A 13,826-nucleotide genomic window follows, 5' to 3' on the forward strand; every position below is an offset into this window, starting at 1 on the left:
ACACAAGGGAAGGGAGAAGAAATGAAGAGAAAAGGCTCCGATGCCCCCCAACCACTCCTACCTTATATACTTAACACTCTTGTTGTCTGGAGAGAGAGACTTGTAAGAACAGTGTTGGGGTCAGATCGCAAGTCAAGTAAACCTATAGCTCCCAAGGATAAATTGTTGGACAGCTGTGAAAATTTGTCTGTTGTCAGTATCAGACAGAGAAGATTCACCATAAAGCAAGGTGTTAACAGTGATAGACTGGGTGAAATTACCAACAGAAGTTAACATAACATGCCCAGGAAGGTACTACAGTCTACATTTAAGCAATAAATGTGAGCTGGTCTCAGGTTGACCGCATTGACAAAGCGGAGAGTTCACAATATTTCGTAAGAACAGATGATAATTAAGTCCACTGCATTTCATATGAAGTCTAGCATGTAGAATTTGTGCTTTTCTACTTCCACTATAATAATAAGAGGAGGTTTGACGTTGGTTGGCCTATAGACGCCTCTTCAACTCACTAAGCGACGGTGCATTCTTGATATCATCCGAAAGATCGTTCCATTCGCGTACAGTCAAAGGAAGAAAGGAATTGAAGAACTGTGTTGTGCGAGATGCCATCAAGCGGAGATCACCGGAATTACGAAGGCTGTAGTTGGAAACTGAATTAACGACCGGCGGGACGAGACTAATCAGGTACGAGCGGTGCCTCTGCACATTTTGAAAAACATAATAATTCTGTGGTCTTGCCTTCTATCTTCAAGTGTTTTCCAGTTCACTTCTTGTTTAAAGTCATGCAGTGATACTAATTTGTTGGCTCCAGTTACGATTCTGGCACACTCATTTTCAATTTTGTCAAGTTGTTCCTTTTCATATACTGTGCAATTGTTCCAGATTACATCTGCATATTCCAGAATCGGCCGTATAAAGGATAGATATATCGTTTCAAGTGATCTTCGATCTAAGACCATTTTCAGCTTGTGCATAACATGAACCCTTTTCCAATCCTTGCATGTTATGTACGTGATATGATGACGCCATTTACAATCATTTGACTGAGTGACACTAAGATGTTGATGATAGGAAACCTCAGGAATTTGAAGTCCGGACATAAAGAGGGGAAGGTGTAAATGTTGATTCGCTTTGCGAGAAAACAGTGAAGATTCAGATTTTGCAGGGTTGAACTGTACTAACCATGTATCGGCCCATCTGGATATTTTCTGGATGTCCGCCTGTAGTAACTGAGTTGCCTCAACTTTTTAGTGATGATAATCGGACAGCATAATGATAATCGATTAATCGGATATAATCGGAAGGCCTTCCGAGCGATTAATCGGAAAATAATCGGACATTCACACTGAACCTTCTGTGACTTATTAACCATTAGCTCACTTCACTAACTGCATTAGCATATATTTAGCAGGAGTAATGTTATTTGTGTGTGAAGTTTTAGCCCTTGTATGCAGATATCAATGTGGCATATTTGTATGATTCGCACCCAAAAGTCTGTGGGACTATTAGGAGTCCTTGAGAAACTGACCATGCTGTTAGACCTTAAACACCTATTTGTACATTTTATTATTGGTTCAAATTTCAATGCTCTCCATTTTTTATTTCTTATTTTCTATTTATAACTATTTCTTGTTTATTAGATTAGTCATCTACAGCTGTATATTAAAAAAAGATATCAAATTAAAAAGAAATTATGAAGTAAATCAACCTGCATTACGAAAGTGGGCGGGGTACCATAACTTGCGGTCTTTACTGCATAATCAATAATACTCCCCATTTTTTAAAATTTTCTTTCGTTGCTGCACCTTTACATATCTTGTAGAATCCAAACTACTTTCATGCTGGTGAAATAGTATTCCCTGGATAGGGGAATATAGCTTTGATTGCATTGTTATTTTGATTGAACGCAGAATGCTTTGCCTCCGTTTTGAAGAGTGCATGGAAAAGAAATAAACCTAAAGAGGAAATACCACCGAGAAGATGCTTAACTCCCGACTATGCTTTAAACTAGTCTAAGTGTCAAATAATCGATTATGCAAGTTCATAATCGATGTCGGCGACTTTGGCTCATTAAATGATCGACAATCGATTGTCAGCGACAATCGGAACATCAATAGTTGCCTGTTCAGGTTGGTCAACAATAATATAAAGGCTAGTATCATCAGCAAACAAACAATACCTTTCCACGTGGAAGAGGTTCCAGGAAGGATAACCCGTTGGCGTCTGTTGGAAAGATAATTTGATAACCATCCTAGTAGAGATCCAGTTATACCTGCATGTTTTAGCTTTGCAAGAAGACCTTTGTGCCAAACCTTGTCAAAAGCTTTACTGATGTCAAAAAAGACAGCTCTTACCTCCTCAAGCCCATCATCTAGAGCTTTGCAAAATGTATTATAGAGGAAGGCCAACTGACTGGCAGTGGAATGACCGGGTAAGAAACCAGACTGCACCCGAGTGAGAAAATGTGTTTCGTGAAGGTGGTTGTAAATATGTTTAAATAAAACTTTTTCAAATACTTTTTCTACACAGCTGAGAAGAGATATAGGCCGATAGTTGTTTGGGAGAGAGGAGTCGGCCTTTCTTGAAAACAGCACACATGTTAGCGCCTTTCCAGGACAGAGGAACGTTAGCGGAATGCAGAGAATAGTTAAATAAGGAGTAGAGAGGGCCGGAAAGTTGCCGAGATGCCTCGCACAGAATACGGTTACTAATTTCATCGGGACCAGAAGTCTTGCCTATTTGCAAGTTACTAAGAACATCCTCAACTTCATTCGGGATAAGAGTCACATATGATAGCTGGCGTTCGATAGAAGGGATGGTTGGATACGGTTCAGTTTTACCGTCATCAATTAGTTGAGTCTGATTTGCAAAATACGTACTTAGAATGTCAGCCTTTTCCACGTCACTTGTGGTATTAAAAAGTTTGACACGGTCATTAATTAAAAATAATGTCTTAAAATCAGTTTGAACTAGGCGGATCTTTTATATCATGGGCAAACGTCTTAAAAACAAGCTCACGGACCTATACAATTTATTTCACCATATAATACATCTTGTTTGTGACGTTTCATTACAATCTACATGTTAGAAAATATTCTATACACGTAAATGTCATCAAATTTCTTATTTTCCCATAGACTTCCATTATGAAAACTTGCGTGAGAGCCTTTTTTTTAAAATCAATCTAGCAAAGAATCAAGCACACGACCCTATCTTTTTTATTTGCCGAATTTTCAATGAGCATTCTGAAGTTTTGAAAATTTAAATAGGCTCTCATCAAATTCTGCATTGTAGAGAATTATTTGATCCGAACGTACAGAACTACCGTAATATTATATGGAAACTACATTATGAGATCAGAATATAATAAGAGTTAACGAATATTGCCGAAAACATCCGACGTAGGATATTTGAAGGTATTCTGCCTTCACGTGTCGTTTTGTCAAAGATATCGTCTGCGCTGAAAGCTGCGCTTGATGAGTTACCTACCTTGTAGTGTTTAATCTGTAAACTGCACGTACATTATGAACTAGTTCATAGTGACTGATATTGTATCTTAAGTAAACATGTTTACAAAAGAAAAAGCTAAAAGGTAAAACAATCTTTAAAAATCGACAAAAAAAATCACACTTGTATACGACTTTTGATTCATAATTTAGGTAGACTTTGTCAACTTAAGTATGAGATTGTACTATGAAACAGAAGTATCCAGTTTCTGCTATTAAATTCTGACCCAAAGTTTAATTGAGCCCTTTGTTTTATCACGCTTTATCAAAACGACAGCATGGAAAATATTCTTATGCAGTAAATACAGTAATAAATCGCTATGTTAACTGAAAAAATTACAATTAAAGATGTTACACGTAAGAACCTTTATGATAAAAGTTTAGTCATTTTTCTTAAATGTAAGTTTTGTAATTATTAACTTATATCATACACTTGAGGTTAAGCTATGAAAGACAATCGTGTACGGGACAGTACTGTAAAATATTAACAGTACATAATCGACAGGTAGATTTTTGGTAAAGATGTTGTTCGTTTACCAGATATTTCTGTGGTTTGATGATATACTCCTAAACTTTAATAGTTGCACAGTTGACAGGTTTTATTCCACGGGTCATGCAAAACTGTTCTCTTTTTGATAAAAACAACCAATTCAGAGTTTATCAAATTTATTTTAGTACAATGGCTTCATTAGAGAGGAACATGAATATTAACAAGCAACACAAAGCAAAATAATGTCCTTCAAATTCAAGAAGTAAATTTGTACTGTTTAAAGGGTCGTTTCGGATTTTATTTGGATAATATCATTTCTACATTTTGTCTTGTTTTTCTCATTAGTATTAATTAATGCCCTGCCTGTTTGGCATTTTGTTTGGCATCCTGAAGTGAAGGCTGCATTCAATTTTATATCTATTTACTTAATTATTCCCGTCTCATTTTATACTCTCAAAGTTATTCCTAGGAATCCTTTACTTTGATGACAATGTATACATTATTTTGAAACACACTGTCAATAAAACTAGCAAGAAAACACATCCAGCCTACTTGTTATGCCCCCCTTGGAAGAAGGAGGGGTATATTGTTTTGCAGATGTCGGTCGGTCGGTATGTCGGTCGATCCGTCCGACTAATTTTCGGTTTCCGTATGATAACTCAACACGTTTGGGCCTACGATCATGAACATTGACAGAGAGTTTGGTCATGACCAGCAAATGACTTTTTGAGGTCAGTAGGTCAAAGGTTAAGGTCACAGTGACTCGGAACAGTTAAACGGTTTCTAGATGATAATTCAAGAACGCTTGGCCTAGGATCATGAAAGTTGACAGAGAGGTTGATCATAACCAGCTGCATAACACTTTGAGGTAGTTTGGCTTTAAACATGTTTCACATTAACTGTGGGTAATCAAATGCCGATTATGTCTTTTCAGAGCATTTCAGACAAGACTGATAAACCTTACAATCATTTCCCTAGGGAAAATCTTTAGAATTGACTGGCTTTTGACTCCTGTGCAACTACATAATATTGTTTATAAAATTAAGTTTTTAATATCTTTGTTTATTTTCAGTCTAGTGTCTAGTTACTTGCTTAAAAAATTTACTTTGCTCTGCTCTATTTTCATTGACGATACAATGATAGATGATTTATAGCACACTTGTTGCAGTTCCACTTTAAGATAAATATCAAATTTTGATACCATATGTTCCGGTAGTTATTATCTTGACTTGAATTGTTTCAGTAAAAGAATAAGGAACAAACATCCAATTAGGATTAGCCAAGTTTAATACACGAAACAATGAAACGAAATAAGTGCCTAAATAAGTAAGAAGAAATCATTTTTTATTAAGGATACAATTCGAAATGATGATAGATTATAATTGTACACTGTCAGTGTTTATTTAGATCGATCCATCGGAATGTTTATTTACACACAGATATAAACATTATACCATGGGAATTCGTAGCACATAATATTTAGACTGAAGTCGGAAACATTTTCCTGAAACGATTATTTTTCGTGTTAAACCTTGTGCTTCCAGAGATAATAACCAAGGTGTTTATTTACAAGATTCTTATCATTACTTCAAACCAACGGACACTAGTTTATGTTCCAAAAATGTAAACAAAATAAGAAAATCAACTGAAATTTATTTTGTAAATTAGGGCGCCAATATAAATTGAGTTGATAAGAAAGTGCTAACTACAATAAACGCACTGGAAAGCTATTTCGGAAAAAATACATCGGTTTAAGCGGACATTATTTATGCAAAATTACAGATATCGTTATTTGTATCTGTTCTGGTCGTTTCTGAACATGGATATTTTTCGGAAGGTTTGTATCCCTACATGTATATGTAATTAGATACTTTTTCTAGTAAATTTAAAAGGAAAGTTTGTTTTCAGTAAAATAGTTTAAAATGAAGTATGTATCACTTAGGTATTTAAATGTTCATTTTTTATTTGTTCTGATATGTTGTTCAAAAAGTGGGACAAATGAATATTAGCTTTCATTTAGTAAAATTCATTGCCAGGACGCTGTATTTGTTACTTTGTGATTTGTGAAAGGTGAACTGTTAAATTTCAGAGTTCGCATGCTAGTTCCCACACACTGGATTCAGATTCATTGGTAATGGAGGCCTTGTGTACTATGCAATACAAAGGTAAGAAATTACAGCTAGTGATCGTTTGATGCAAATAAGAATTTTACTTGTATAACAATTTCAAATAAAGAAAATATAGAGAAAAAAATGAATTAAAATATTTTGTACCTTAGCTCCATTTTTTCGGATCGACAAAAAAATTCTAGTGCCTAAATTTACAACTAGATAGATTAACAGTGTATGTAAAGGTCTGCCTTATTAGCTATATACAACACTTACAAACCGATTTTATTACTGTTATTAGAAGTTAACATAAAGTGATAAAATCAAATATATATTGTGTTTCATCTATAGTAAAAGTTACAGTGTATGGTTTTTAATCTAATTCAAAGTACTGTTAAATCAATGTATGCATGAACTTGGCAATATTATGTTTACATAGACTATAAGAGCGATTGTTGATATTTTCAAATTTGGTTGCGTTATCTATTATGCCTTATCTGAAATGTTAACAAAATATAATGTATTATGAATGTACAAATAATTTGAGATTATAGAAAAATCTTTTAAATGTAAACAATGAAAACAAGAATATATAACATGATAGTGTTTTTGTCAATCTGCAAATTTCATTGTAAAAATCTAAGACAAACATCCGATAAATAGTATGTATTTATTCTGGAAAAAAGACATCATAAACTCTTGGGGTTTTCCAACATCTTACTAACTTTTCACATACTTCTAGAATAATAACTCATTAAAGAATATCTCAATTTACATTCTTTTCAAACAATAGACATCTTTTAGTAAAGAACCTGGCGTCTAATTAAAACATCAAGCATACTTCCTGAAATATGGAAGAAACAAAGATTGCGTAGTTTGATAATATTGAAATCTTGATATATGTGTTTTGTTTAGAAATACGATATAATTAAAACATACACATGCGGAAGCTTTTTATGTATTTGATGCAATCCAATACAGCTGCCGATAAAACAAGAGTCAATAAACTTCTGGAGCATGTAAAACAAATACCAGCATGACCAGATAGACAGAGTTGTCGAAATGATTACTCAACTGAATTCATTCATTTAAGATTTAAATGTATAGTCCAGTTTTTCTTCTACAAGATCTAAACACAAATACATGGTACAAAAGTACAGATGTTGTCTTCAAAACCAATTTCTCCCAGAATTTTATACAAAGGATATTTCCTGTATTGTAATCTCGTTATTGTTATTTTGTTCGAAAATCTTCAAAATGAATACGTAGCTATACATGTATTTTTAATAATATGTTGATGTGAATATTCTGTTCTAATTGTATTATAATCATTGTTGCAGAAAACTACATTCATGTGTCAACATTTGCTGTTATTAACAGGGATATACACAGATCATTGTGGATTATAAATGAAAGTAAGTAAAATGTCTTCTTCCTTTATATTACAGATTCTATTGATTAACTTTTGTCCAATAATAACTTGACATTCACAAATTTTATTCAAGTATGTAATAAATGATTAAAAAATGATGTTTTGTCATTTTATTCAAACGTCCATACATTTGTAATAATAAAATTTTAAAGCTGATTTTAAACAATAAACTGCTACGAAATTTTTTTCACAATTCATACAATAAATGTTTGCATTAAAAGAATGAAAGTATGATAGGTGATAGGTGATAGAAAATCATGCAGTCATATATTAAAGAAAACCGGAATTCTGAAGCTATAAATTGTCTTTAAATGTATATAAGGGCTACGGTATGTATTTTGGAAGTTAATACCCATGAATTCATCAAAATAGCTGTATTATTCTTACCAACCGCGCATGATGAAACTGTGTTAAAGTAACTACTTTTCTTAAAAAGAAATCATATTTAATATTATGTTTTTATTACTTTCAGGTTGGATCTTTAAAAGCGACCACGTTACCTAACTGGAATAGCGTTTTGAAGGAGATGTATATTCGTATTGCTTTGAATATTACAAATATATGGACATTTGTTTTCGTAATGTGAAATGATGACGTTTCTCGAAAATGTCAGGACAGAAAATTCAATAATTACATTCTAACCATATCACGTTGTGTAAGATGTGCAAATAGTGACAAAAATCATGATGGAATATATTGAAAATCTTGTAATCTTTAACAATTTGTAATTATTTCTATGATGACTAATGGCAATACATGCAAGCAACATGTATTTTGTCTATTTACAGAAAGTTAAATGCAAAATGAATTGTATTCTTTTTCACACAGTATCAGTTACCTTGGACATTCAGTTTTCTGAAACTTATCAGAATTTTACTCGTTATCTTGGCTTTCCTGTATATATTTATTCTTTATTAGATGACATATACATGTATAATTACATAACACAGTGCTTAAATTCTGATAGCAACAGCAAAACTAATCTTTTCATCAGATTTCAGAATGTCTAGAATTTTGAGTGCAATGTTATCACTCATTTTATTTATCTGATTTAAGATAGATACACACAATATCAACATAGGTCGCTTATCAGAATTCTGATAGCCATAACAACGGTCAGATTTTCTTCTGTCAGATTTCAATTGTTTTGTAACGGCTTATAGCAACGGATAGCAACATTGACATACATTATTTATTTCCTCTGTTTATAATTCAGCTAGTAAAGTCAATGTTCTTGTTTTCTACTGCCTGCTCTCAAATGGTGTTTATCTGAATTCGGAAAGCAAACGCAACGCGCAGTGTCTCTACTGTTCGGCTCCAGATCGTTTTACGCTGTGGCTTAGGCGAATTCGGATAACAACGATAATACATACACAAGATCTATTTCATATATTCCTGATGATATGCAAAACTTATAGTTATTTCAATTCAGATAGCAAAGTCAATGCTAGGTTTTTTGAACTGCATGATTGCTTATCTGAATTTGAATAGCAAAAACGAAACACAATTTTTAGTCAGTATTTTATAGACTTGTCTGAATTTGGATAATAATACAAACTCACAATTTGGTCAAGTGTATTTACTTGTTCGTTTAATGATCAGGTACAAGGTCTCTTCCGTAAATTATCGTATTTGGTAATTTAAAAGTGTATATTTGCTTAGGACAGCGTAGCATAATGAATATTGGAGGATGTAATCTGACAGTATTTTGTATTTGTATAATTGATATAAAATGAATTGAAGATAATCTAAGTCTGCCTTTTATCTGATTTCGGATAGAGCAGTTTTCTTATACATATTTAGATATGCGATTTCCTGTTCCCTGCTCGAGGTGTCTTATATTTAATATATATTCATGATTATTAAAGTTATGAAACATTTACTTGTTCTTTTTGTGATTTTCTGATAAGTTCTCGATAAATCAAGCATTTTGACAGTTTGGAAACTGTCAAATACAATTGGAACCTGTTTCCTATTGATGTTTAGGTCAGTAGGTCAAAGGTGAAGGTCAAAGTGATCCGTAACAGTTAAACGGTTTCCGGGCGATAACTTCAGAACGCTTAAAGTATCTTATAACTGGTAAATGACCCATAATTATTGAGTCAAACGTCCAGTGCACAGTGACCAAATATTTTATGTTCCTTGTGTAGTTACTCAATGCACCAAGGGAGGCATTTCGTGTTCAGTGAGCTCTTGTTTTATCAGCATCAATGTTGTTTGACATTGCACTGGACAGTGTTGTCAATAAGAAGGTAAGACCTCTAAACTATACTTAACTGTTCTGTGTCTTTTTTCGTTTTGTTTGCTTATGTAAAGGTAAGAGGATTCATACAGCCCGCGAAGCGGGTTATATGAATTGTCTAACCTTCTTATTGACAACACGGTTCAATGCAACTTCAGTTACGAAAAATGGCACTAATACTGATAAAACAAGTCATAAAATCTTGTTAGTTTCAAAAATACAGCTGTTAATTGGAACTGACTGCAAACTTGTTGGAAAAGATATGATCTGTTCTTTACTAAGTATCTATTTTGATTGGTCATTTATTGAGTTGTTCAGTTTTACAAATTTTGTGTATATCTAGAAGTTAAATATCTTTCAAATTTATTCCCCGCATTTACAAAACCACTTGTTCGGCGGAGACATAAATTTACTGAATTTGCTTGTTGATATTTTATTTCTCATGCTTCTATAATTAGCTGTTAATAGTTGAACGGACCAAATTACCTTTTGCGGTCGCTGTAGCAAGTCTCTTGCCATAATACGCTATGTCACAATGTGTTATGCATAAGGTTAAATATATATGTAAGGACATGAGATTTTTGGCCCAAATGCGATTTTGGTCGAAAATGGGTTTTCAGCTAATCTGACAGATTGTCATGTTCCAAGTAAAAATTTGCTATTTGACAATAGAAATAGGTCGTTGTTATGGAGAAATTACCACTTTTCGGACACCATATTTTCGTCTAACTGTATCAAAATAGAGGCAGAACATCTAAATGCAGACTTCTTCTTAAAATAATATGAAAACAAAATACATAATTAAATATCAAACACAACATGCAGTTAATTAAATTCATTTCTTTCTGTTTCTTTTTTTCATATAAGCACAAATTATTCTCCGCTAAAAATCGTTTCCATAGCAACACAGTTGTTAAATCCAATTTTAATAGTTTCTTGATAAATCCAGCCAAAATTAACATCTAGAAAGTGAAGTTAATATACTGTCAACATTTTCTAGTATACAGACAGAGTTTAAAGATAAGTTGTTTTTTTGCAAAAATCTTATGGCTCTCTTTTGTACAAAAATAGATTTACCGGATATCGAGTTAGATAACATGACCAAATAGGACATTAACCTTGTTGTTAGAACACTTGATTCATTGGCATATTTCTTTGTAACTGTTAGACAGAAAATCAGGCAAAAAGATATAATTATTAGAAATATTATAAACTGTGATTTTGCTCAAAGTAGTAGCACAGATGTCATACTGATCAGTGACTCGTTACCATGGCAACAATGATGTATTTTCTTACCAAAAGTACCATTTCTATCAAGGTCTTGAAATAATTGAATATGTTAAAGTGTTTTTCAAAATACTATTTACATCGAAAGATGTCTACTTTCATATTCAAAAGTAAGAAAACCTCATTTCATGTAAATTGATGTGACACTGTTTGGGATATACATAATTTTCTGATACACATGACACAGTTACAACTCTTGCTAGTTTAAGGCAGATTTATATGATAACATAATGTTTTGTTGATGCAGTTATTACTTAGAAAAGTATATGACCTTACAGTGATTTTTTAACAAATAGAACATACATGTATAAACATGGAAGATGTTTTACAATAATTTATAGTCAAATTAATGTTTAATACCATGGCAACAATGCACTATTTTCTTATAAAAAAAAGTAGCATTTATTGTCAATTTTCTTGAAACTGTATGATTATTTAAATAAAACAAGAGCACTCAAGATATTTTTATGCATAGAGTAAGTTAAAAAAATAATTCTGTATTGCTTAAACAATTAAGACAGTTCTACTCTAACCACTTCACTGCTGTTCTGGCAACAAAACATAATTTTACCAAACATTTCTCACAGTTCAGTTAGTTTTACTTTTTTCTTGACTCCCATTTGTGGTTTAAATCAGCTTCATGAACTTTTGCAGAAAACATGACCTTATTTTGTGCACTTCTGTGGCAGCTGCACCTTATTCCATTGGCATACTTTCAACTGGATGGCCAGCAAATATATTAGTTCCTTGGGTTTCATTTCCATTCACAAATTCATAAAGAATTTTATTTTGCTGGAAATTCTTTCATCCTTCATCCATTCTGCAAAACAAAAATACAACATTTAATTTAGTATTAGTAACTTTAAGTAGAAAGTTACAGAATAGAATACTGTGAAGCATTTTTTTTAAATAAAAGTGTCTTTTTGTGTAATCTACATAAAAGCATGACTTATAAGTATCCATCCATCAATCTTATAATTTTCAAGAATACAAAAGCTAGCTAAGCTTCTGACCTACTAGACATACACTTAAAAGAATTAATTCATTCAATCTAACTAAATGAATACTCAAATACTGCAACAGTTTCTTGGGAAAATACATGTATGATAATATTCAGTCATTATGTGCATTTCCCCACTCTCCTCTTAATATGCTAGATATGTTTGTTGAATGAATCTATTAGTAATGATTTCTTTCTGAAAAATGCTATTAATACAATCAGGTCATTTATGTGTATGTTATTTTAAGAAGTATTTAACTTACTTGTACTTACTTAAAGAGGAATTTATTTTTTGATATATTTTTAAGATGTATTAATATAAAAACTACAAAAACGAAGAAAATTACAAACCCACAAACTGTTCCAGCATGTAGGCATGCCTTGAGAATTCCTTTTTTTGTTAATGGTCATAGCAATATGCCAGATGTTCCTGTAGTTGATCAATAGTTGATCTGTAAAATTAAAAATAAATACTGAAATGTGAGATAAAGATGGCCTAGCTAGTTACCTCAGTACATAGAACACAACGATTTATATTAAGAGTGTAATATGTTTGTTTGTTTGTTTGTTTGTTTGTTTGTTTGTTTTGGGTTTAACGCCGTTTTTTTAACAGTATTACAGTCATGTAACGGCGGGCAGTTAACCTAACCAGTGTTCCTGGATTCTGTACCAGTACAAACCTGTTCTCCGCAAGTAACTGCCAACTTCCCCACATGAATTATCAGAGGTGGAGGACGAATGATTTCAGACACAATGTCTTTTATCAAATCGTCACGGAGAACATATGCCCTGCCCGAGGATCGAACTCACGACCTCGCGATCCGTAGACCAACGCTCTCCCTACTGAGGTAAGCGGGCGGGCTAAATGTTTTAATCAAACATGTCAAAAGCATGACTTTCTTAACAAAATGTTAAAGTTTAAAATATATTCATTTAATGTGTAGAAGTTGTCAGTGACTTTTAAAGAACATTATGTAATGGTGAGGAATCTAACAATCATGGTTAAGTGAACTCAATGCAAATTGACATGACAAGCTATTGCGCATCTGTTTTATAAATACAAACTAAAAACAAACATCACTATTCTTTGTACTTTTATAATTTAGTGAGTTTGACATGAATAAGAAATAATTTATTTAAACTGACAAAAGATGTGATACAACTGTCCCTGTAAGTCACAACATAAATATGGATAAGGCTGTGACTTTTTGCATACTGGTCTTTTCATACTGATACACTGATCAGAAATAAGAGTGAAAACTGTTGTGGAAAAAGGTTAGCTTCCTGACAGGCCCCCGCCCCCTTTATTTGGAGGATATCGGAGTTGGGGGAGGGGGCGGGGGGTAATTTACATATAAAAGAAACGGGGGAGTGGGAGAGGGAGGGTATTTAGTTTATGTAGAATGGAAGCAGTTCTCAAGCTGGGGAAGGGTGTATTTCATATGACAATGGGAGGGAAAGAGAAGGGAGGTATTTGGAGGAAGTTAATGGGGAGGGGGTGGGGGGGTAATTTGAGGTAATCCAGTTGTATGGAGAAGGGGGATAAAATGTTTCCCGGATTGTGGGGGGGGGGGGGTAATTTTCTTTTTTCTGACATAACTTAACAGGCTGGTAACATTGCCCGATCGGGCTTATGACACAAAAAGTAATATTTCTTGAAAAATAATGAAGATATTTCTTTCAAACTTGGTCCATTTGTTAAGCATAACAAATGATACAAATTAGAATAAAAATAACTTGGTTGCCTTCAGTTTTGGTAGA

The 13,826-nt window shown here is 33.1% G+C and overlaps 1 protein-coding gene across 3 annotated transcripts in view; it reads left to right on the forward strand.

Annotated features, from left to right (window-relative positions):
- The window catches only part of LOC128548049 (uncharacterized), a 35,898-nt gene that overhangs the window by 17,496 nt on the left and 4,576 nt on the right, over positions 1-13,826 (forward strand). The window contains exons 3-5 of one of the 3 annotated variants that reach the window (XM_053522350.1): positions 6,086-6,161; positions 7,445-7,519; positions 8,009-9,420. The exons of 1 other annotated variant lie outside the window; for it this stretch is intronic. In XM_053522350.1, coding sequence (XP_053378325.1) covers positions 6,086-6,161; positions 7,445-7,519; positions 8,009-8,040 — 183 coding nt within the window. In that variant the 3' untranslated portion in view covers positions 8,041-9,420. Of the gene's footprint in view, positions 1-4,854; positions 5,834-6,085; positions 6,162-7,444; positions 7,520-8,008; positions 9,457-13,826 lie in introns of those variants that run through there. One more of the 3 variants, XR_008366872.1, reaches the window with a different exon arrangement.

The sequence above is a fragment of the Mercenaria mercenaria genome, chromosome 13 (genome assembly GCF_021730395.1).
Source record: "Mercenaria mercenaria strain notata chromosome 13, MADL_Memer_1, whole genome shotgun sequence".
Lineage (NCBI taxonomy): Eukaryota > Metazoa > Mollusca > Bivalvia > Venerida > Veneridae > Mercenaria > Mercenaria mercenaria.